This window comes from Chrysemys picta, chromosome 12 (genome assembly GCF_011386835.1).
Source record: "Chrysemys picta bellii isolate R12L10 chromosome 12, ASM1138683v2, whole genome shotgun sequence".
NCBI lineage: Eukaryota > Metazoa > Chordata > Testudines > Emydidae > Chrysemys > Chrysemys picta.
The window spans coordinates 41024253-41049112 of record NC_088802.1 but is presented as its reverse complement, the minus strand read 5'-3'; the positions used below and the strand labels follow the sequence as shown (position 1 = coordinate 41049112).

The window sequence follows — 24860 nt, the reverse complement described above, 5'->3', positions numbered from 1 at the left end:
TGTAGTTTTTCCAGATCACTAGATGAAAAAGAATACGTGACAAATAGAGTAATGCAAAATAATCATTTTATTTAAAATAAGAAGCAGAAAACACAATCATCATCTAGACAAAACAATTCAGAGCATTGCAGCTCTGCCCGGCAGAGGACGAATAAGAGAAGTTAGTGGCAGTGATAGGGCTTTAACTGTCCAATGAATCAGCAGGCTCCATTGCCCCCCTCCCAAGAGGAACACACAGCACAGTGTCTGGGAATCCAGCCCGCACAGAGGTTTCACAGTGCCACCCATCTGTCCCCATAGGATGGCTGGGGATTCAGGAAGGAAAAGGGCCTCTCGATTAATCTTGCCAGAGGTGGACATCTCTCTAGTAAGCAGTTGGGAGAAGAAGTTGCCATTAGTCTGACCACAGTTAGAGAAAGGAGGAAGGGAGGCTACTACTAGCTTCCTACGACTAGTAGGAAGGGAGGCTACTACTAGCTCCCCCTGCCCTATGTGTATGGAGTAGGCATCTTCAAAGAAACATGCATTCTATGAACTGTAGCTATGTTTCTGACAAGATTTCACCAGTCAGTCCCTTTAACCTGTAACAAGGGAAGAGGTGAACTTGGGATACAGCTGATTCACATCAGCTGCTAAACGGGGGTAGAAAGGCAGTGCCTGATCTCAGATGTTCATTGGCCAAAAGGAAAGAAGAGAGGACAGCAAAGCTGACATGCAGTAGCAAACCTGGGATTCTAATTCAGCAAGTTTAGGCACCAATATTTTCATCCCAGAGCTCAATGAAACCTACCACTACATTTGGCACAGTTCATGTAGCGTGAATTGGTTTTGAAGTGGGCACTTCTGAAGTTATCGCTGAGCAAGTTCCCAGAAGCACTGAACCTTTGTGCCTGTAGCACTTGTTAGTGGGAGGAGCTAGTGCCAGTTTAGAAAGCAGTGTCTAGCCTGCTTAATAGGGGCTTAACCATATTCAGTCATTTCTAACACCTTTTGCAGAAGGATCAAGGGTGTTTTACAACCATTAATTCAAAGTAGCCTCACAACATCCCTGCAAGGTATGTATTATTGCCATTTTAGAGCTAGGACATCAAATACACAGAGAGGCTAAGCTATTTGGCCAAAGTCACACCGCATGAAAGTAGTGGACCTAAGAAGAAAACCCAGCAGTCCTGAGTAAGGCTGGCTGGAAAACAAGAATTCTGTTTCACAAAAAATGCTGAGGTGCACATTCCAGCAGGCTAGTCAGTCCCTTTTGCTCACTCTCGGCTGCTGAAGCTATTCCACTTTGTATAAATCATCAAATATTCAGCAGCTTAATGACTGGTGCTATAGGCATGTGGTTAGGGTACACACCTGGGATGCAGGAGACCCAGGTTCCAGTCCCTACTATCAGGCAGAGCTGGGACATGAACCTGGGTCTCCTCATCTCGGGTGAGCGCCTTGGCTATTCTGGGTCTGTCTCTCTGGTTTTAAGTAGAAACTCCATCCTAGACTTGAGGAACCTTCCCAACAAAGTTTTCATGAAACCCAATATACCTCTATGCAAAGTCAACCCGTTCCGAGGAGAAACATTTGAGTAGCTCTAGTTCAGAATTCCAGCCCTTGTACCTGGCGGCCTGAACAGGGCCATTGCTTCTCAGTTGAGGCAAGGGGTGGCTTTGTGGAAGTCAGCTGACATTACTTTTCCTACTGCTAGTTTCAAATGTTACCTTATAGACCATTCAATACGAGGAGACGGTGTCCATTTTAATTGACAGCTTTATTGTCACACCACTGATCTGTTCGTAGGCATGGAAAAGTGCTCTGCACTCTGGAGCGTCAGACTGTGCAATTGCTAGAAAAGGAGCAGCTTTCTTGGCAGTGGGAGGCAGGTTGGTTTCCCCATGACAGACTTCAAGGGCTCAGGCCCAAACTTCTTTCATACAGTAAAATATTAAGATGAGGCCCAGCTGTAACCATGCTGCTGAAGGCAATGGCTAGCCACCTCGGAGCGAGGCAATGGCCCAAACCACAGCCCCGAGAGCTTTATAATCCAGGTTAACCCTTGCCATTAGGAGGGGGGATACCCTTCTAATCCTGTAGCCACCACAGCCCCCTATCTTGTTCTAAGTGATAGCAGCTGCAGCCTGCTCCATTTTATGAAGATAACGTGCAGTATGCAGGCTCTGGGCAAGCTGCCAATGTGCCCCGAGCTAGGCAGACTACAGCATCCTCGGCCAGGGAATTTGGCTGTTTTGACACAAAACCATCTTCAGAGCTAAGCAGCCTTAAGGAAGAGTCCCCCTGCAGGAAAGACTGCAGCAGCTTTGAAGAGAAGTCTGCGCATTTGTGTTCTATTGCCACAAATGCACTCCTTGGATTTCCTGCTTAGGGATGCACTGATGAGCCACCTGCCTCACACCTCCAAACTCCCTCCCACTTCTGTTACATAAAAGTGACTGGCACAAAGGAGACTTGGAAACAAAGGTCTGTACTGCTGACCAACCAAGATAAGCAGGGCTCACTTTTACAACAGATTGGGCCATATCCTGAGATGGGAGAGGGAACACAAACAGTAAAGGACAAGTTAAAAACCAACATTCAGGGGGTCTACTTAATACACTGTATACAGAAAATTCACAGTTAAGGTTGCCAGTCTGCATTTTAATTCAGTCACTAGTGCAGTGATTCCCAAACTTTTTACCTCATGCCCCCTATACCCTGTCCACGCTCCCCCACTCTCCCCCCCACAGAGCCAGGAGCGGGGCTGCAGCTCTAAGAGAGGGGATGCGGACAATGGTAACGGGGCCAAGGCTGGGGCTACAGCTTGGGACGGGGGCAGACCCTCAGCCAGGGGTCGATCCTCAGCTGGGGGCAGAAGCCTTCAGCTGTGGCCGGGCGGGCAGCCAGGACCCCAGATGTGGGGCCAGCAACCGTGGTCGGGAGCATATCCCCGGGCCTGAGGCTGGCAGCCAGGATCCCGAGGCACAGGCCAGGAGCACAGCTGGGCAGCGCTCCCTCCCCGCCCCCTTTGGGGTTGGTCTGGGCCCCAGCCGCACCCCACAGAACTTTACTCCACACACACACACCCAGAGGGCGTGCCCCACAACTGAAGACCTCTGCACTAATGCCTAGGCATTGCGGCTTATATGAGAGAGAGTGCACTGCTCCTCTCTTTTCAGTTCCCCCTCCCAAACAGCAAAACTGAAATGAGGGTGCAAAGAGAAACAGTCCAATTAGCTGGCTCTTGTGTGCAGTGTTCTTTGTATCAGAGAAAGATGGTTATTCCCCCCTTTCCCCACAAGCACAGCCTCTAAGGCTATAGGAAAGCTTTAATGCACAGGCCTTGGTAAATTACTATCAACCATCCTAGTAGATTGCTTGGGGATGAGTCTTTATCTTGGCACAATACCACTGCAGCTGTGTGAACCCAAGCATCACCTGTTATTTTAAAACGTTTAAGACAAAATACCCCCCCCCCCCGCCCCCGTACTCTTTTACAGAGCCCAGAGCAAGTGCTACTAAGCTCCTAAATACATGACCTCAAAGAGACAGCTGCTTGCTGGGGCTGAATAAAGTCTGTAATTCAGTTATACAGTTTTCCCCCTACACCTAAGGTTCATGGGTAACTGTTGATAGATGGTGACTTTCAGTGGCTTCTACTATACAAGAAGCCACTCATCTCTTGTTCCCTCAAGCCCCAATGCTACATCCAAGTGCCAGTTAATCTTTTTATACTTAATATGGCAGATACCAAGCATAAGTACATTTGATCATTGCTGGTTTAGGTGTCACATCTTAGACTATCTGGGTTTAGTCAGAGTGTATGTAGATTAATATGACCACAAAAGGTGCTTCTCACAGGTAGCCATTTCAAGTCATTTGAAGTCACCTCCGAGTTCAGAGTACATAACAGAGTTAGTCTCCCTTCCAGCGCTCTGGTACAATATCCACCGGATGTTTGTGTAGAGCAAAGATGCCAAGATCCTCTCCTAGTTTCAGCATGTGCAGTACATGTAAACGTATGACAGTGTCAAAGCAGGGTAGGTTTCTGGATGTAGCTGCTGGTTTTAAAAGTCCTTTAAAAACAGGTATCAGACTGTTTTCCTTGCCAACTTCATGAACTGTAAGACATATGGCATGTCCTTGCCCAGAGCTGGGTTATTTTCTGATCATTTAGTGCACTTTTTTGAGGGTACAGAAGGGCACTAAGCATTGCGCAGTCATTTAGACTTGGGAGTTCCCCCCAGTAGTTAGCAAGGAGTCATCTTTAGTCAGCACGTGATGGAAGATAGGAGTTTGGATCAAAGTAGCAGTGAAGACTTGAGAAGGATCATAAGAGTAGATAGGAGCTGAGGGGGTAGAACAGAGCTGGCTGCTAACGGAGCTTCGAGTGGCAGCTGCCTCTAGACGGTTCTTGTTATCTCTCAGGGGTGAGCGCGGCTTCCGCAAGATTCCCTAATCCTGTCAAAAAAAGTACAACTGCCTGTCATGACTATAACCTTTCCTCCAGTGTCACAATGCAAGACAGCAGTATACTGCCTAAGCAAAGGACTAAGGGTTTTTTTTGTTTTTGTTTTTTTAATAAAGCTGCTGACGTGCTTGACAAGGCTTAGAAACAATTCTGCTTATATTGATGGTATTCTTCAACACAATTGCAGCTGAAACCCCAGCCCGCACTACAGCGTCATCTAGGAGCTGGCAGAGGTAACAAGCAAATCACGAGCTGCAACATAGAAAGGCCTGGAAGAGATCTGGGCAACAGAGAGTGGCTCTTGGACAAGGTGCTAACTTATTAGTCTTTTGTAATACACCTCTACCCCGATATAACACGACCTGATAGAACACGAATTCGGATATAAGGCGGTAAAGCAGTGCTCCGGGGGGGCAGAGCTGCACGCTCCAGCGGATAAAAGCAAGTTCAATATAGCACGGTTTCACCTATAAAACGCGGTAAGATTTTTTGGCTCCCGAGGATAGCATTATATTGAGGTAGAGGTATATATACCAAATATTAAAATTAAATGTTTTCACTGTAAGAGGCTGAAAAAATGCAGAAAGGATGGAGCTCTGCAATATAGTTTGCATTTCTAAGAGATCAGGAAACCAGGATCTGTGTTCATTAGCTTCTGCTGCTCATTCTCAGCCTGAAGTCAGAACTGGCTGCTAGAACTGAAACTGAGAGTATCATAAGAAGGGATTAGAACAGGGATTCTCAAACTGGGGGTCAGGATCCCTCAGAGGGTCGCAAGGTTATTATATGGGGGGGGTCGCAAGCTGTCAGCCTCCACCCCAAACCCCGCTTTGAATCCAGCATTTATAATGGTGTTAAACATATTAAAAAGTGTTTTTAATTTTTAAGGGGTGGGGGGTTGCACTCAGAGGCTTGCTATTTGAAAGTGGTTACCAGTACAAAAGTTTGAGAACCACTGGATTAGAACCTCAGCTGGGAAATAAGATGCTAGTTCAGTTAACTCCAAACATTTAAGGATAGTTTGGTGTTTTGACTCAACTCCATATGACTTGCCTACTACTCAAAGACAGGAGAAGTTGAGTGCTGTATCACTGAATGTTAGATAGCCATATATACCGAAAGACCAGACAGGCGCCTACACAGGCACATTATGCATGCATCTGGGAAGCGAGACTCCTCCAGCTGGGTCAGTACTACGTGCATCTTTCTGCTATTTCATCACAGAGCTTGCAACCACAAGACAGATTCAGAGCAACCCAAGGTCTGTGATGAATTAGGGGATGCATAAATGAATGTGAGGTGGTTGGTACAAGCAGCACTTTAGTGTGGTTAACTTGTACCTTTTACCCAAGGGAATCAGGGACAACTGCTCAGAAGCAGGATGGTTTCTAAATCCAGCATTTTGCCATAGCTTTTTAGTAGTAAATATCTCCCAAGTGCTTAACGTTTTCCGATCCTCCTTACCTTGGAGCCCATGGAGGGGAGAAAAGACCTTGTCCCAATAGATTCACACCAAGTGAATTCCGTTATCATTTATTTTAAGTGTCTCCCTCCACAAATCAGCTAAGATCTCAGGCTTGGGCACAGCTTCTTTTTTCTCCTTTTTTAAGCGTTTAAAGCAACAAGGCCTTAGAATGAAGTTTATAATCTGTTAATCCTTACCAAAATTGAATAGTAGGCAGAATTGAAGTAGTCCAGGCAACAGTGAAGTAGGAAAGACTAAGTATATAGAGTTGCTTGAAGCTTTTCAGTTTGGACACTCAGGTGATCAAGCCTTGTTTTCTGCTGGTTATTCCTCCCTTTGCCAATTTACCACACAATTATGCTCCTCAATGGGCACTGAATCTGATATTCCACTTTCCCCACAAAATGCCCCGCTACTCCCAAGTTCATCCCCAGCAATTGGAGCATTCCTTCTATATTAAAAAATGATTAGAAAAAAGTTATAAAAAACTGTTTATTAAATAATGTAAAATTTCTCCTTGGCACTTTCTTTTTTAAAGAGAAGATCTTAAGTTCCTGTTTGGAGCAGGGCAACGTAATTAGAATTGGGGAAGAAGGGAGAGGAGAGAGGACATCATCAGTGGCAAGCTGTTTCACAATCTAGCCAGCCCCCTCATCCTCCACCCCCCCGCATCCCATGCATGATGGAACAGCCTAACTTAACCCTGCCATCCCTGCATTAAAACGTCTTTAGTTTGGAAAAAGAAAGAGCTGTCACATCTGGTCACCTGGAGGAGCTGCGTTCTTTGCTCACACAGTCATCTTGAGAGGTAGTGTCACCGTTACCCATCATGCTGCAAGTCCTTCTCTTTTTCCGCCGATGCATCATCCCTTCGGTCTCAGAGCCAGAATCACACTAAGTACAGAGAAAGACAAAATGAATAAACAAATCAATGCAGGGAAATACAAACCTTCAGTTATTACTCAGAAGATCTGACAGTGAACCACACCTGTGCTAATAGTCACCAGAGAAGTTATCATGCATGTTCTTCCCCGAAGCATCACAATTTCTATACAAGAGAGCATGTTGCATGCCCTGCAACTTACTGCAATACACTTAGGCTAAGATTTACAGGTATTCTAATCTGGCACCCAAAGGCCCCTGATTTTCAGACTGAGTGCTCAGCACTTTCTGGAAAGTCAAGTCACTTAAGGTGTCTCAAGTTGGGCAACCAAAATTACTAGTCACATTTTAAAAAAATCTTGGCCCTAACTCTGTGGCCTTGTTCCCCATCTACAAAAAATAGAAAGTAAAACTATCCTTATAAGGGTAGATAGAAATTTGTAAAGTGAATAAAGAGCCTCAGGTGAAAGGTGCTGTGCAAGTACTAAACTAGTCAAATTTTCTCAAAGGCTGTAAAGGTTGGTGGGAACTCAAACTCACCCTCCCTCCCACTAAGAATTTTTGGATGAGAATCTCTCATTCAGGTTCCTCTGAACACCTTAAAGAATTAGTTATGCAATTTAATAAGAGTCAGTTAATAGATATTACTACTGAGTGGCAAAAGAAGAAAGTTTGAAGGATGGGAAAGAAAATGAGAAGAATGTTTCCAGGTGTCAGAACGTGAACACTGTATGACCGGAGAAAGGAGGCAGGGTCTACACAAGTCCCTACTCACGGAAGTGACAAGGTCTCAAAGAAGTTGGGAGTATATCCATGCAACTTAAAAGAAAGGGAAGAAGATCTGCAAGGAGCTGGATGCCAAAACAAATGGGAAGCCAGTGGAGCCATTAGAAGATGGTGACAGAAGCAGCGCGAGGTATATTAAGCATAAAAAGATGGATTCTGGGGAGCACAGAGAATCAGGAATGCCTCAAAGCCAAGTTTGTTTTGGCAAGAGGAGTGGGCCAACCCTCACAGAAGACTAAAACTCTCACCAAGATCCCCACTGGTCCAGTCCTTTGCTTTATATTTGCACACCATTAGCTTCTCTGAAGTTTAGGATTTAACTTTGGAGTCTAACGTTTATTCAACTGTTACCTTCAAACCCACTAGAGAGTTGTGAGTCAGGGAGATTGTATGTATTTTTAGAAAAGAAACAGGCAAGGCTCCTTCGACAACTGGTTTAAAAGGGTAGCATAGTCATGGGATAAGGGTCATCTGCAGTGTCAAATCCTTACCTCTGAATCAGAGTCCGAGGAGCTGGAGCTAGAGGAACTGGAGGAATCACTGGAACTATCAGAAGCAATACCTGTCGATTCTTGTAGATCAACTGAATCAGCCAACACTGCCAGGTCAGGATGCTCTTGTTTTAGGATCCTAAACACAACCATCATGATTAGCAATTAGAACACAATGAGAAACAAAAGATTGTCCTTGCTTTTATGGGTTTGAATTTACTCTAGCATGGTTTTAATTTACACTAGCATACACCACAAAATCTGTCCACTGCCACGATAATACAAGAGCAACAGATAATGATTTGCTAGCAAGGTACATCACGTAGCATTGTGCAACTGCCTGCACTCTAGCTTTGATGGGTTTTTATATAGTTTCCATAGTTATTTTACCTCAATTTAATATTCTAACACCGAACATCAGAGTAGAGGACATTAACAAGATTTTGATATCAATAAAGGTCCTCCTGAAGGGAGAATGGAATTAGTAGTGATAACTGAGTTGCCTATTTTTTTATTTGAAGTAGTTAGAAGTAAACTGCGCTTATATTCAGAGGCTACTGGGTGAGAAAAATACCTTGAATTTAAAGGTTTCCATAAGATGCTAGATCTGGACAATAGACACCTCTAGAAATCAATAAGGCATATGAAGCCTTTAATTCCTAATTTACATGGATAAACATGAGCCACCTCAGTAGTGACCTAAAGTTGTTGCTACCTGATGGCTAGTTAGCAGAATCTCAGCTCCTACCACTACAGCCTTGTCCATGTTACAAGAACCACATCACAATTAGCCTTATTGGTGGTGGTCTCTGCAGAACCAGAGAGTGAATGGGAAGGGAGAATAAGATACTCTCACCATAGTAGTTATCTCTGCAGATCAGGGGAAAGATACATCCTTTCCAGGGGATAGTGGACTTCCATCTCCAAGGCAAATAACAGGACTCCCATCTCCATGCCCGTTAACATAAATCCTTTCACCAGTACTAAATTCCCCTTAAATGCTTAGAGCAGCAACACCCAGCATATTGGATCACGTACCACCTTCTTAAAAAATTGTGAAGTAACTGATGGAACATCAAACTCACGCAGCACCAGTGGAACATGTACCATACTTTGGCAATCCCTGACTTAGAGCATTAGTTTACTAACTTACTGCCTCTACATTTTATCATTCTTAGCAAAGAATTTTCAGATTGCATCGTCTAAGTTTTATGCATGTCACTTGAACTCATCAAGTCAGCTCCACGAGAGGTGAAATCCAGATCAGATCCTTCCCCAAACAGCAAGACTAAGCTACCAACTCCAGGGGAGGGAGCCAAGAAATGTTGCTGTAAAAAGCAGGACATAGTTTAGAAAACATGTCTTTAAAATGACTCAATGTGTTTTTCCCCCAAGAACGTTGTACGCAAGTATATACTATTAGTGTTATTCCAGCTGCATGTCTTGCTTTGAAAGAAAGTGTTTGGACTATCCCTTCAACTGCCTGGAAATTAGAAATAGGAACAGAATTTACTGCACCGTTACCTGTACCACTTCCTTGATAATTTTGGCCTCCCTCTTACTGTCTTGTGCCATACCACAGGGAAGTTGGTACAGCTGGCAAAGTTCTGTGTGATGGCAATGGTTGTATCGAGATTGAGAACTACGTGCCACCAGCCACCTACAAAATGCAATGCAAGAGCAACTTTTAAACACACTTTTTTATATTGTTTATCTAAAGTATTGTAGATACATCTCTCTAAGGTACTTGTATGGCCCCTATCACCACAGTATCTGAGCACCTCACAATCTCTAATGCATTTTCTCTCAATACCCCAGTGCTGTTATTTTACAGACGGGAAACTGATGCACCAAGAGACTAAGTGGCTTACCTAAAGCCACACATGATGTGTGTGGCAAAGCAGGGAGAATCAAGTTCAGTTCCCAAGTCCCAGGCAAGGGCCCTAACCACTGAAATATCCTTCCTCAGCAGATGGAATCAGCAATAGCTCATAGAGCCCACATTAAGAGGTGGAGTTGCATGTATATTAAGACTGGTCTGTGGTTATGAATTTATGTGTGTGTGTGTGTATATTATAAAGTTATAACCAAAGTTGTACACATCTCATGACAATCAAGTTCAGAACACTACAAGCCTCCATAAAAGGCTTTACGGATACACTTTTATAGTACAATATACAATCAGTTGGTTCAACTGCTCATTTTAGGGATTTAAAGCATCTATTCTTCTTTTGAGTTTCTGGACCCGGATCATCACACCTTCCTACCAGGAAGTCCCTCCACTCACACTCCAACATCTTCCCCATATGATGATCAAGTACAGAAGACTGCCTGCAGGCTTTTTCCTAGCTCTCTTATTCCAGAATTTCCCCCATACATAAGCCCCTATTGGAAAGCTGTAATCCTTTGACTCAGTGCAGTATTCTTCAAGTTCAGTGACAGAACTTTCCAGCACACTATAAGTTAAATCTTCATTTTTGGTTAAGTGGTATTTCTGAGTATCTGGCTACTGACAGCTTGCTTAACTGCAAATGCCACTGTGACCCAAGCTGCACAAAGGCCCAAGGTCTAACTGCAGATCAATTTTCACCCTCAAAGGAGTTTTTAGCTTGAAGAATTTCACTATTTTTTTTTTTTAATAGAAATGTTTAAAGTTGCTTTTTTCCATAAAAGGGTAAAATTAGAGAGGTTCATATGGTCATGTTGTAATCCCATAAAAAAATAAAGCCAGGATTCATAATGGAAATTGATAAGGCTCCAAAGCCTTTTTAACTGAAGACATAATAAAAAGGCACTAAGTGCCAAGATTATTACAAGGCACTTTGCAAACATGAAATCATCATCCCCATTTTACAGAGAAGTAAACAGGCACAGAGGGGAGATAAAGGATTTGCTCAAGCTCACATAGCAGGTCAGGGACAAATAAGAATAGAATTCAGGTGTCAAACTCCCCTGCTCTATCCAACAGTGGTGCTCCTTCCCCTCCCAATTAAAGGAGGTGTAAGTGTGCATCAATTTCATAGAAATGCTATGCCCTTTTAATAGAGACACTTTTAGAAGCTATGGCATAATCTTGCATTTGAAATTAAAGTGGTGGAAAAAAGAAGATGGATGGGGTCTGTCTGCATTTTTGCATGACTTTTTCCTCACAAATCCTGTCATTTATTACACTGTCAGTAACCCAAGAAAACAGAGAATGAGAGAAAGTTATTGGTCTTCAAAGGCCTCTATTCTTCCATGCTTTGATTACTTCCTCACTGTATAGTTTAGTTCAGGATCATTTTCCCAAGCACACATGTCCTGCTTGTTATGCCATCAGTCCCCTGTAACAGGGGAACATACATGGCATTTATGTTTTGGATATTCAAAGGGCAACATAAAAATGGTTTTAAACAGTGTCCTACAGTGTACAGAATTGGAAAATGGAGGACCATGTAAACAAGTGTGGATACTTTTTCAACAAGGATACATCTAAATACGTGTTCTCCCATACTACTACAGATTTCCATTGGAGTCAGCCACACATACCTGGTACAAAGACGGTCTCGCCTGGTTTCTGCACAATTTCCAGGGGTTTGAATTCAGGAGGCCAGGTGGGGAGCTGCGTCCTAGGGTATATGATACTGAACCAAGTGATCGCCTCATCCTGCTGGTTCCCTCCTTCTTCCCGTGTCACTTTGATCAACTCTCTGGGAGTGCTGGTAGGGAAGAGGCACCAGCGCTTATGTCCATGGACTAAGGCATTCCAAGCACTGGTTCCCAGAGGATCAATATGAATTCCTGTTCCTGATCGAGGTGGGCCCATTACAAACCATCTGCACGGGGAGGGGGGAAGAGAGAACCAAACATCCAGGTGCATTACAAGAGATAATTACTTTCTTCTATGAACTTTCCATTAAGCAAGCATGTTTCCCTTCCATTTCTACCACAGCTTGAAATTAACATGGCTCTTTATATTTTTCTTTGTTTGGGTACTAGAAGCAGAGTTGGCAGCAAAGCATTGACTATAGGGACTGTTAGTTTAATACTGCAGCAAAAAGCGCATAACATTTTTGCCTACGACCTATATAAATAATGGCAATTGTTTTCTTAGTTTCTTGGAGCAAGGGTTTGTTTGTTTATATTACAATAAAAATTGTTTAGAAACCAGAAACTGTTCCTCAGTAGATGATGATTACATCTGTTTTAAGGACCTAAACCACCTGGTGTATAAAATGGTAATTGTGTTTTTCTAAGCTTTTTCCTGGTTGTGAGTAGCATCTATAGATGTGCTGTTCTACAATTCTTGTTCCAATGAGGAATAAACAAAAAACATCTTCAGATAAGGGTTAAGAAGATGAAGTTAAGACAGCTCCCATCACCCACACACTGTTCACTTGTGACTTTCTATTCACCATTGCATCATTTACCTGGTCATAGTTAATTCCCCAATAGTCTCGTTGGGAAGATATGCAAGTCATTTTTCTCCATGCAGAGAACTACTGCTTCGAAGGCTTAATGTTACACCCATCCTTAGTGATCTCAATTGGTCTGGGACAGGATATGAAAATGTACACAAGATACCATACTAGATACTGTTATCTTAAGTGGGTTTAATCACTAATAGATGTCCACAACAGAAGGAAATAAATGCAGGTTTATATGGGCAGAAGAGAGATTATGAATTAAGCACTCAAACAAGGGAATTGTGAGTCCTATTTCAATAAGATGCTTTGAGAACATCAATTATGACCAGGTGACAGTGCTGGAAATGGCAAATACCCCCAACACAAGAACTGTTCACTTCCCTGAGCTACATAGTTGGATCGATGTTAACTTTGTAGTGCAGGCCAGTCCAAATGTGTGGGGAGCATCTAAATTAGCTTTCATAAAAACCTTCACTACTTTGAGACAATTACGATTAATTGATAGGCAGTTAAAGTAAAAACTCTAGTGTAGAAAAGCCTTTAGGTAGAGCTTGTATGAAATATGGAGCTAACATGAACTAGCTAAGTCTAACCTAAACCTGACACTTTCCTAGGGCTGGTCTACATTGGAAACTTACGTCCACAACCCTGAGACACACAGTTATGTCGACCTAACCCCTGGTGTAGACAGCACTAGGGTGATGGAAGAATTCTTCCATCAACCTACCTACCACCTCTCAGGGGAGGGTGGATTACCTATGCAAACAGATACTGTCTACACTGAAGAGCTACAACAGCACTGCTGCTGTACAGTTTTAGCCCTAATCTAGACATGACCTAAAATACTGCTTGCTTTAGCAGGGCTGGACTTAAGCACAACCAAAGTCTCATTGAAGGCCTAATAGTAAACTTGAGCCCAGTAACATAATTTGAAAATTCTAAGGCACTTTACAGCCACACAACATGGCTCTGGGGTAGGCATTATTCTCATTTTACAGATGAGGAAACTAAGGCACGGAGCAACTTGTCTAAAGTCACATAGCAAGTCTGTACCAACAGCTGTTAACTCAGAGTAAGTTCTCCTGAGTTCTGTTTTCTCCTCTATTCCATATTTGCATGATAATTTGAGATATTTATAATCAAAGTAAATTTAGTTTGCTTGTGAGCAACTGACAGAAGAAACTGGAATCTACATCCCAACGCCACCTCATGGATACTGTACCTATAAGGTGGTCTGCGCTTCTCTCCTGCATATTGGAATAGGTCATCGGTGAAGAACTTGGGCACTTTGTAGTCTTCCAGGAGTTTCCTGCGCTTAGGGTGCTCTCCATAGCTGCTGTCGAAGATGTAGAGGGGGCTGTCATCACGTGTGGTCTCCATATACTCTATGTAATATTTCATCTTCATCTTCACAGAGTACCCATCATTGTCCTCACCACACTTGAACTTCTGGTTCCTGTACTTGCGCTTCAGGCGTTCTAGAGTCCACTTCTCTTGGGCAGACCAGCCCATCTGAGCATTCAACAGAACTACAGGCTTATAAGGCTTTTCATAACGCTCAACAAATTCTTCCACCGATAAATGGAGTGCATCTGCCCTTTCCACATTATCCTGTAAAAATCAGAGAACAGTTGGGAAAAAATAACTGTAATGTACCACAAACCATCTTAATCACCACAGGCCAAGTTTCTAAAGGTTGGTGCCTAAAATGATGTCTACACTATAGCTGTAGTACCATAGTGTAGACATTTCCTACTGTGACAGAACAGGTTTTTCCATTGCTGTAGATAATCCAACCCCCCAAGCAGCAGTAGCTAGAGTGACGGAAGCATTCTTCCATTGACCTAGTTGCGTCTACACAGAGGTTAAATTGGCATAACTACAGCACTCTGAGGTATGAATTCTTCATATCCCTGAGTGCTGTAGCTATGTCGACCTAACTTGTAAGTGTAGGCCAGGCTTAAGCTGCATCTGGTAAATTTACGTTGGCAAGCCCTACACTTGCATTCAAATCTAGAGGATATGGAGACATTACACAGAGTGCATGCAATTTTAGCCTTCCCCTGCACAATACTGCAGTGTCAGACCCCAACTGTAATAAGTCTTTGTCCCTGCTCCTACACACCTCACCAACATCATGAGAAACATGAGCATATTTAAATTTTGCTTTATGCTCTTCACTGTAGACGTGACCCAAGATCCACTAGGGGTAAGAAAATCCATAGCCTGAAGCCTGGCAAACAGTCCCCCTTGCACAGCATTTTACTCTGCTATTTGTGATGTGAGAATTCTATTTCTTCCTCCCCCTGATACCATGGGGAAGGGATTTAGAAACTACCTTTGAATTAAGTAGGCATGTCTGTATTAAGTAAAAATACACACCACTATAGAATCCAGAGGTTTTCCCAAGTCCCTTGTCAATCCTGTTTTTATTATTTTGTTTTTTATTATCCATCCTCTGATTCACCCCATCCTGTCTTCCTCAGACATTTCTATGCATCTCCCAGACTCTTCTTTCAGGTCACCTAGTTAAATATTGTAGGACCAACAATCACCCACCACTAGGACAGTTAACCAAATGACAATAGCTTTTTTCCATTTCCAAACATTTTCCTTTCCTTTAAGCCCACATACTGCCCATTATCTACAGCTCCTGCCCCTTCCCCCCACTCATACTCCAGCATCAAAAACGTGCTTGACGAGCTTCCGGGAAGGGGAGCGCTCCACCAGACCTGAATCCTAGGAGTCACACTCAAGGAAGAGCAGCACGAGGCACTCCCTCCCTCTCTCAAGGAAGGAGGAAGCTACTTCTAGTAAGAAGGCAATGCGATGCATGCCAACCCTTTCCCATGATCTGGCCAGTCCCTTGCTCTCCCGCAGCTTGTACGATACCCAGTTTAGACTGAAGCTCTTTTGGCCAGACCCTGGCAATTTCTTAGCTGCCTTGGGGTGAAGTACTAGCAGCACCCCTGGCTATAAATAATTTGCTGGCTTCATAGGACTAGGCCACGGGTCCGGCGCAACACTACACTGCTCTCCCAAGCCAGCCTCCTGCCTTAGGGAACCACAGAGCCGCCTGTCCCCTCCCCACTCCTCTTCATATCTGGGGTAGTGGGGGAGGGGTGGGGGAAGTCTCCCAGCTTCCCCTCTGCGAGCTCCCACACACACCTTGGATGGATGCTCTAGGGACGCGCCAACCCCCTTCCCTGGGTGCCTCTTCTTCCTGGGGCATCTCGGGGGGCTCCACCGTTCCCTCACCAGAGACCCTAGGCTCTGTACCCCAGGATCCGAGTTCAGCCTGGAAATCCCCTTGCCAAGGAACCGACCCCCCCTGGCCAGCCCGCACCGTAAAGCCCCCTCCCCTTGGAGCTCAAGTCTGGAACGAGGCGTCCCCCTCCCGGTCGCCCCCCGTGCACCTCCCCAGGCTCGGGTGTGGCAGGAGCCGATCCCCGGGCTCCCCCCAGCCCGGTCCGCACCGTGCAGGCCGCCGGGCTCAGCGGGAAGGTCTCGCAGTAGTTGTGCCGGGTCCAGTCCAGCGAGTCCTTCAGCTCGGGCCGGGCGCTGCGCTTCGCCTCCCGGATCCGCTTCTTGCTCTTGTGATTCATGCTCGGCGACCCGGGGCCGGGGCCCGCCACCTCCTCCGCTCCCGGACGGGCCCCGACAGCCGCCTCCTCCGCTCCAGGCCCCAGGACCCGCTGCTGTTGCCGCCGGCACCACTAGGGAATCCCGGCCCCGTCGCCGGCTCGGCTCCCAACCAGGGCCGCCCGCCACTCCGCCAAACCCGCGGCCTGGAGGCTTCGAGAAATTTCACCCCTGCCGCTACCTCTACCTCAGCCAGACCGGAGCCCCGCCCACGAGCGCCGCGGCGCGATTCTATTGGTCATTGCCTTCCCTTCCGCCACGCGCCCCTGCCCATCCCCAGCTATGATTGGCCGCGCCGGACCCGGAGAGGTGGGGTCTTTGCCGCCATCTTGGGAAGGAAACGTCAGCGAGAGGGAGGGAGGTACCTAGGGCTGAGCAGGGCAGCTCCATGCTCCACCTACCCTCCTTTCTTGTGCTTCTCTTCTCCAGGTTCCCCCTCGCTGCGCTTTGTCTCTGCGCTCCTTGATTTCCCTCCCTTCTTCTTTCCACCCTCCTCCACTTCCACCAGCCCATTGTCTTTTCAGACACTTAAATGTACTGAGCAGCACCCTCAGTCCCTTTCCTCTGGCTCCTAGGGGAGCTAAGGTGGCTCAGTTTGTCATGCGTTGGGGCTCTGAAAGGTTAAAAGGGGGGGGGGGGGGTCTGCAGCCACTGGAATCACCACACTGCCAGATTAGCTTTTACCTTTTGTAGCAACTGTTCAAATGGGTTTGTGGGTTTTTTGTCTATTGTATTGTTTTCATTGGTTCAATGACACACAACACGGTATTTTCAGTGTTTATATTTTGTGGGTCTTAATTGAAAACAAGTCAGAAACTGTAAAAAAAACAACAACCAACCTTTTTCAACAAGCAGCTTGTTTCATCATGTTTATCATCCCAATAAGAACAATATTTATTTGTGCAAAGCTCCCAAACACTGGGTTTTTTGGAAATTGAGACTTCTAATAAGATGGAATGATGGAAACCAGGGTAGATCCTGAGATCATGGCTTGCAGGAGGGAAATCCAGACAGTTCCATTTAACAAATTTCAAGAGATAGTTTTAAATCCCACTAAATGGAAATACATTGAGTTAATTTAGGGCAAAATTGTACAGTGTTAAAACACTGCACTGGTAAAACTCCCATTGAAGTCAGCATGAGTTTTAAGAAGTGAGGTTTTTACTCACGAAAGCTTATGCCCAAATAAATCTGTTAGTCTTTAAGGTGCCACCAGACTCCTTGTTGTTTTTGTTTTTATGAGTTTGAATGACAGCAAGAAAAGGCTGTCTTCCATATGATTCCACTAGGATCAGCAGTTTTCAACCTTTCCCATTTTGTGATCCCACATTACAAGAGAAAAAGTTTCCTGGTTCTTTCTCTCACCTACTCATGAAGAAAGGGAGGGTGGCTATGACCCTCAGCTTGAGCCACCATTTCTTAAATAAACCTAATTTAAGGCTTGAGCCTACAGATTTGCTCACTGGAGTAAAAGACTTCCCACATGATTGAGTGTCACAGGATCAAACTCCTTAATTATTGTAACTTCCCACAAACTGAGACAGTAACTCTTCAGGGCATGTATTTGGCTTGGGAAGAGATTGTCATACACTAATAGCTCATTTCACCTCTCTACAGTGCCTAGAAAAAATTATGCAATAATCTTTGGGTCAAATCCTGCATTCCCTATATCTGCAAATCTCCTATTGACTTCAAAGGGAGCAGGATCAAAACTCAGAAGGTTTAGTCTGGAGTAAGAAGCAACAGAGGGTCCTGTGGCGCCTTTAAGACTAACAGAAGTATTGGGAGCATAAGCTTTCGTGGGTAAGAACCTCAGAAGTGGTTCTGAGGTTCTTACCCAGGAAAGCTTATGCTCCCAATACTTCTGTTAGTCTTAAAGGTGCCACAGGACCCTCTGTTGCTTTTTACAGATTCAGACTAACAGGGCTACCCCTCTGATACTAGTCTGGAGTGGGAGTACAGGATTTGGCCTTCAAATGCCCACTGCAATTTAAGTCTTTGCTGTTTTCATAAGGGAAGGAGGGGATGGTGTGGGCCTGGATACTACCCCAGAAATTTGCTGCGCTTTATTCCCCTGCAAGCAGAAGGTGATGTTATCGGGATTATCCCAATATTAGGGTCTTTGTCTTATATGGGCAACTATACCTCCCCCCCAAAATCCCAATTTGTCACACTTGCTGTTGGTGACCCTAACTTCAGAGTCACGCTGCAACAGCAGACTCAGAGCACGTGCGCTGCTGCCGGGGAGGAGCTAGGAGACTGCGGGAAGGGATTAAGGGAAGGAAGGGGGCGGACCTTTGTGCCATTTTATCTTCCCGGGTCTCAGACCCTCTCAGCCAGCTACCGATGGTTGGACCTTGACAAGACCCTGCCTTAAACGTTCTTGCCTGCGATTGGTCTGCTTTGGTGTCAGTCAGCTCATGGGGGAAGTCAGCACAGGGGAAGAGGTGCGTGTTATCGGAGCAGCAGACGCCGTCGCCACTAGAGAAGTGGTTCCAATGTGCGATGAGGGTCCGCGGTTCAGTGTCAAGGAGTACAGGTTTGTGGAAGAGCAGGACGAGCAAGAAAGAGAAGAGCCGAGGCCAGAGCTGGTGGTGCTGATTCCTGAGGTGCTGATACATTTACACATGTAGCCCTTCAGTTCGTTATGAAGCCTGATTTCCTTCCTCCCCTAATCGGGGAGCAGGGGCCAGGAACGCTGAGCTATGTGGGGATGGAAAAGAGGGGCAGGATTTTTTTAAATATATAACAACAAAAAGGCCTAGATTTTGTATTCTTTCCCTGGATTTCTTTGTATCATTTCTTCTTATCTAGTCCAATACATTCAGACCCACAATATGCCCCCGTATAGCAGAAATCACTGTATGTACAGCACCTTCTTAGCATAAGGAGGCTCCAACCTAAATTGGGGCGTCTGGGCATTACTGGAAAAAATAAAGTGGGGGATGGGGACAGGACCTTCTAGGAAAGTTGAAAGTAAATTTTACAAATTGGCTCATAAGTGCACGTGTAGCTCTAGCACAGAATTCACTATTCTACTTTGTTGGATGCTTAAAGATGAAGTAGTAACACATTTATGGAATGTAATGATCAAATAGTGGTTTTATTTTGAATTTCTACATTCATTAAATTTGAACAAATAGTTTCTAACTCCTGCAAAAATTTGAATTGATTGAAAATATATTTTTTTAAATGGTAAAAATGTTATTTGTGAGAATGCATTAAGAAAACTAAAATAAGAAACCTATTTAGTGCTCACTTGTTTAGAAGCCCTGCAAGTGAGCTGCCTTTTTGACAGTAAGTGCCTGAGGCCCTATCTATACAACTCAAATTTAGCTGTTGCTGAAATGCAGCATATAACCTGTTTGCTCTGACCTGTGTAGACTCCTCCAAGCCATGTAATAAATAGGCTAAAACCCATTATTCAATCCCAGATAAACAATCATTGGTAAAACAACGAGGAGTCCGGTGGCACCTTAAAGACTAACCAATTTATTTGGGTATAAGCTTTGAAGAAGTGGGTTTTTTATCCACGAAAGCTTATGCAGAAATAAATTGGTTAGTCTTTAAGGTGCCACCGGACTCCTGGTTGTTTTTGTGTATACAGACTAACACGGCTACCCCTCTGATACTTGGAATCATTGGTAAACTCATTTCTTTTGACTGTGTAGACACAGAGGGCCTTCATTTTTAAATTGTGAAGAACTGATATAGATAATTGGGTCTAAAATGCACTGAAATCACCATATCTAGGCACAAATTGACTTTAACAGGAATTTTGCCTGAGTAAAGACTGCAGGAGAGATCTTTCACCAAGGAAAAATGGGATGAAATCAAGAAAAAGTAAATCTAGGCTAAATTTCAGAATAAAAATTTAACAAAGATTCCCTTTGATCCTAAATTCCTTACTAATGTGTGCCTACCTATGCTCTTTTGCTGCAATAGGACTACTTAGCTGAGTGAAAATTCCAGAACCAGACCATTAGATTGTGGAATAATATCCCAAAACAAGATGATAGAAGTGTCATTGTTTGATGTATTTCAAACTTGCACTGGTAAAGCACAAGACTGCATGCTTAAATCTTTACTAGTCTAGAAAAGTTAACCAGGAGGGTGAGGCAAGAGTCTTTGCTAATCAAGTGGGAAAGCTCTAGCCATGTGGAAAATAACTTAATTGTAGGGATGTACAATTTGTTTGAATTACATATGAGCAGAAAATAACAGTAGGTCAATTGAAGTAGGTATAGCTCAGGATCAGGCTCAAAATGAGTGACCAAAGCACAACTAGAGTAAAAATGCACTAATGTAATATTTTTCTGCCTCTTTCAAAGTGTTTTATGGTGCTGCCAAAGATCATAGAAGGGGCTTATTGTTTCAGGTCCTGGATTCCCAATATGGCATGTACGTTTGGCCCTGTGCTGTGGTTCTTGCTCAGTACCTATGGTTTCACAGAAGAATGCTACCTGGCAAGAGAATTTTGGAGGTAAAAGTAGTCTTGAAAGATTTTTTTGATCATACAAACTTACCTTTAAAAAAAAACTAGTAGGCTCATGGTTACTTGTCTTAACTCTCAATCAGTTTTAATTTTGATTTTTTTTTTTTTTATTTAGGTAAGCTGCAGGATGCTTTTTTCCTATTTCTGCTTCAGTATTAATATAATTCTAAATGATCCTACTTCGTGATCTGCCTTTTGGCATTTATTTTCTGTTCTGCCCATGTGTCTTAAAAAGGTCTAACCTTTGATCCAATTAATGTCAAAAAATTACTGTGGTAACTTTTTTGTGGTTGGAGATTCATGAAACAGTTTGCAAGTTCTTTTGGTCAAACATTAGAAAAATGCCCAAATACTCAAAGGAGTGATATAGTAAAACCATAATTAAAGCAGATATTTTTGCAGGCTGATTTATGGAAGCACCAGTTAGGAGCCATCGAAGGGGCTTCCTGTTAAATATAAGTTTTGCTCATCTATGAACTGCAGGATTTATCTTTGTGAATAACATGTTTAAGCATGTAGGATTCCACCCACTTCACTATATTTACAAGAACAGAAACAAGTAAGATTCATGACATTCTTAAATTTGTATCTGTGGTGTACCACTGCTGCTACAGATCAAATACAAATGTCTTTTCTCCTGAGCAAGGGCAGTTCAGAGGTGAACATGTAGTTTTAAAGTTACCATGAATTCAACTAAAGAATGGCATCATTAAACACTTTGAGGCAAGATACAGAATATACTCCCCCGTCCTTCAGTTATCCTTTGCATTAAATATAATTGATGAATGAGATTAAAGTCTTTTATTTTGTTTAGATTGGAGCAGGCATGAGCCTACCTGGTATAGTAGCTGCTAAATGTGGGGCCGAAGTGATACTGTCAGATACTGAAGAACTGCCTCAGTGCTTGAAGAACTGTGAGCGAAGCTGTCAGATAAATAACCTTCTAGGGGTACACATTATAGGACTTACCTGGGGCCAAATATCTCCCAATCTGCTCTCTCTGCCTCAAGTAGACATTATTCTGGCCTCTGATGTATTTTTTGAACCAGAAGGTTAGTGACTACTTATAAGCAAATAAAATGTTATGAATGTATATAACAATAAGCTAGAGAAAGTAAAGAAGTAAGTGATGGTAGTATTTAATTTAGTCATGGCAGTGTCGCCAACTCCACCTAGCAGGAAGTCACTAGACACACCCTGAAAAGTTGGTAGATGTAGCTGTTTTAAACACTCAAAAGGTGTCAAAACTGTAACCAAACAAGATTTCCAGACTTCAACCAAGGCTTAGGGCTTGTCTACAGTGGCAATGCTCTCCCAGCGCTCTAAGAAACCCCACCTCAATGAGGGGTGTAGCTCTCAGTATTGGGGCACTGTTTACACTGGCACTTTACTGTGCTGCAACATGTGCTCAGGGGGGTGTTTTTCCACACTTGAGTGAGGAAGTTGCAGCACTGTTAATTGCCAATATAGACAAGCCCTTAGTATACACACACAGGCACATATGTCACAAAATCATTCACAAGCAGCTCAATAGCGTTAATAAAATCCATTCCATGCTGCTCTTACTATATACTATTGCACACCAGAAGCAATAATAGTACACTATCCTCCTCAGGAGGGTGCCCTCTGCTCATTGGGAAGGAAACCCCAGCCTTCTGTTCACTGGGAAGGGCACACTGCAGCCCAGGCTGGCTGGGGTTGATTAATTGCAGCTGAACCACCCTTTCTTGCCAGCATTGATTTGAACAGACAGGCTAGTGAAAGGGAGAGGCCAGACCCAGGGGGAAAAGGGGCATTCATCTGACCTGAACTCACTGCTGCAGGGAGCCAAGAAAGTAGATTTTAAAACAAAAATCCACTAGCTGGACCCCCTCTCCCCCCACACACTTTCAGGGTTTAACTTCTGGAAACAGCTGGGCAGCTAAGCCAGGGAAAGGAGTAAAGGGCAGCTGAAAGCAAGATAGCCCCACCTTTGATCGAGGAGTAAGGGCTTCACTCCTGGAGGCACAGTGCCCCACTGGGGCACATGGCCCTGTCTCATCCCATCTTCCAAGAAGCCCTGGAATAAGATTCATTCTGATGACATGCTCAATTAAGACAATGACACTGACTTGGTGTGCAACAGAATGTAGTGAGCCTGAAATGGATTTCATTAACACTGAGCTACTTATGAATGATTGACTATAGATATTGGTGACTTTTCTCTGAATGTCACTAATTTGCAGTGAAAGTTGCTAGATTTGGCACTGGTCACTTTGACATATTTTCTTGCTAGGGAAACCAAAATCACTAAATCTAGTGACAAAGTTGCTAAGTTGGCAACATAGTATTTCAGAGGGAAGCAAAAAATTGTGACTGGCACCAAGAAAACATTCCCTAATCAACTGCAAATTAATGCATGCTTGAAGAAAGTCACAGCTGGGTGTTTGACTTTAATAGTTCTGTGGGAACAAAACTCGTATTGTTATAGGTTCCATGAAAATAGATGAATATTAGAACAAACATGGTCAAAAAAAGCAAACAAAATATAAAGGGGATGAAAATACTGAAAGTTAATAGCTAACTTTAAAGCTAGGAGCAATGGTGTTAATTTTTACTTAGGACAACTGTTGTGTTTAAGACTTACTGAAGAACTATGCTCCAACCATAGGTCTTAGACAATTGTAGCTTTCTGAAGTTATTCTAATCATTAGTGCATTGTTTGCCAAGGCATATTTCAACATGCACATAACCAGCTCAAATTGTTTATTTAAAATCTATATGCAGATTTTGAAGATGTTATAACTACAGTGTACTTCTTGATGAAAAGGAACCCAGATGCTCAGTTCTGGACTACATATCAGGTCCGAAGGTAATTTCAGGAGAAACTAACTTGTGTGCATTTTGTCTTGAGGCTCCAAAGTCAACAGATGCAAAGGGCAGAGTTTTGATAAACAAGGCCCTAAACCAGTCAACCGAATAAGATAGAAACATATGGGTAGCTGTGTATTTAAGCTTTTTGTATTTTAAGTTTGTCACTCTTCTATAGTTACTGTGCTTGTTCATGCACAGTAGTTTAATAACAGAAAAGCACTGAACTGAGATTGTACTTTTATCAAAACAATCCATCTGACATTTTTCCTTCAGTTCTGACTGGTCTATTGAAGCTTTGCTGTACAAATGGAAGTTGAAGAATATCCACGTTCCCTTACAGTCTTTTAATGCTGACAAGGAACAGTTGGCTACCTCTCCTCTCCCAGGAAGACACACCATTGAAATGATGATCATCTCACTAGCAGGAGCAAGCTACACTTCAGTTTCTGCCAGCTGATGGTTCTAATTCAAGAAGGTAGCTCAGAAGACTGACTGCACTCCACTTCAAGCAACTTTTGGATAAACAGCATTTCCATTTGTGTGGAGAAATTAATGCTACTTGATCAAGAGGCAGGGAAAATGTTTGCTTACCACAAAACAGAATGCATTTCCTCCACAGATCCATGCTACTAAAGTAATTTATCATACCCCTAAATGGCTTTAGTGTAATTCTTGTGAAAAGCAGGTATACTAATTAGTACAATTTTAAACAGAATTATTTCATCTTATCTTGTATTGTACAAATAAGATCTATTGAAAGTATTTGGTTATGACTTTCTTCTAAAGAGTTGTGTTCACACCTAGAGAATAAAATTAAGAGTTTTTTACATCTACTTTAATTGCATCACAGGTATAGGAGAAAGACTAAGTGAAATTCTGGCAAAACATTCATGTCTACATACTGTGCTTTACCATGCTGATTATTTATAATGGCCAGGTTATGATTTTCTTCAAAGTTCAAGTTAGGAACTTGACTATTACATGTTCAGCCTGAAAGTTACTATTTCTTACCCGTTTTCCAGTTTAAGAGCTAAACATGGTGTACTAACAATTTAACTTTAAGGATCTGAACAATGTTCATTTTATGCAGTTACCCTTTCTGTATTTAAGAACAATATGTAATTATGTGAATAGTAAGATTCTCCTGGAACAAAGTTCTAGTTTAGTGGCTCACAATTTACTTTAGACATCTTAGTATTAGATAGACACACTAATTTTTAGAGCATCTACACAAAATTAATTCCATTGTTGACAGTTGTTGTAGAACAAGTGCACCTTGTTTCTATTTAGAATATGCACTTTCAAGACTGCATTAACTTTAAAAGTTTAGACAAGCCCACTGATACTCATATCCCTGTTAATTCTGAAGATTAGGCAATCAAGACTT

The 24860-nt window shown here is 43.3% G+C and overlaps 2 protein-coding genes across 5 annotated transcripts; one reads left to right on the top strand and one right to left on the bottom strand.

Annotated features, from left to right (window-relative positions):
* Nucleotides 1-49: 49 nt before the first annotated feature.
* Nucleotides 50-16315, bottom strand: JMJD6 (jumonji domain containing 6, arginine demethylase and lysine hydroxylase). Of its 2 annotated transcripts, none has more exons than XM_024101665.3 (7): nt 15960-16315; nt 13706-14094; nt 11606-11892; nt 9602-9737; nt 8078-8216; nt 6685-6812; nt 50-364 (listed from the first exon to the last, which is right to left on the bottom strand). In XM_024101665.3, exons 1-7 carry the CDS (start codon nt 16086-16088, stop codon nt 118-120), a joined length of 1455 nt encoding a protein of 484 aa, XP_023957433.2. In that variant the 5' UTR covers nt 16089-16315; the 3' UTR covers nt 50-117. The 2 variants fall into 2 exon arrangements, with proteins under 2 accessions (XP_023957433.2, XP_005297605.1); XM_005297548.5 differs by lacking the exon at nt 50-364 and adding an exon at nt 1741-4443.
* METTL23 (methyltransferase 23, arginine) lies at nt 15204-24304 on the top strand. 3 transcript variants are annotated; one of them, XM_042841161.2, is made up of 5 exons: nt 15204-15296; nt 20504-20608; nt 21435-21672; nt 23387-23471; nt 23747-24304. In XM_042841161.2, exons 2-5 carry the CDS (start codon nt 20525-20527, stop codon nt 23928-23930), a joined length of 591 nt encoding a protein of 196 aa, XP_042697095.1. In that variant the 5' UTR covers nt 15204-15296; nt 20504-20524; the 3' UTR covers nt 23931-24304. The 3 variants fall into 3 exon arrangements, with proteins under 3 accessions (XP_042697095.1, XP_005297606.1, XP_065419464.1); XM_005297549.5 differs by lacking the exon at nt 15204-15296 and adding an exon at nt 18435-18734; XM_065563392.1 differs by lacking the exon at nt 15204-15296 and adding an exon at nt 18597-18734 and having other exon boundaries at nt 20457-20608.
* The last annotated feature ends 556 nt before the right edge of the window (nt 24305-24860 follow it).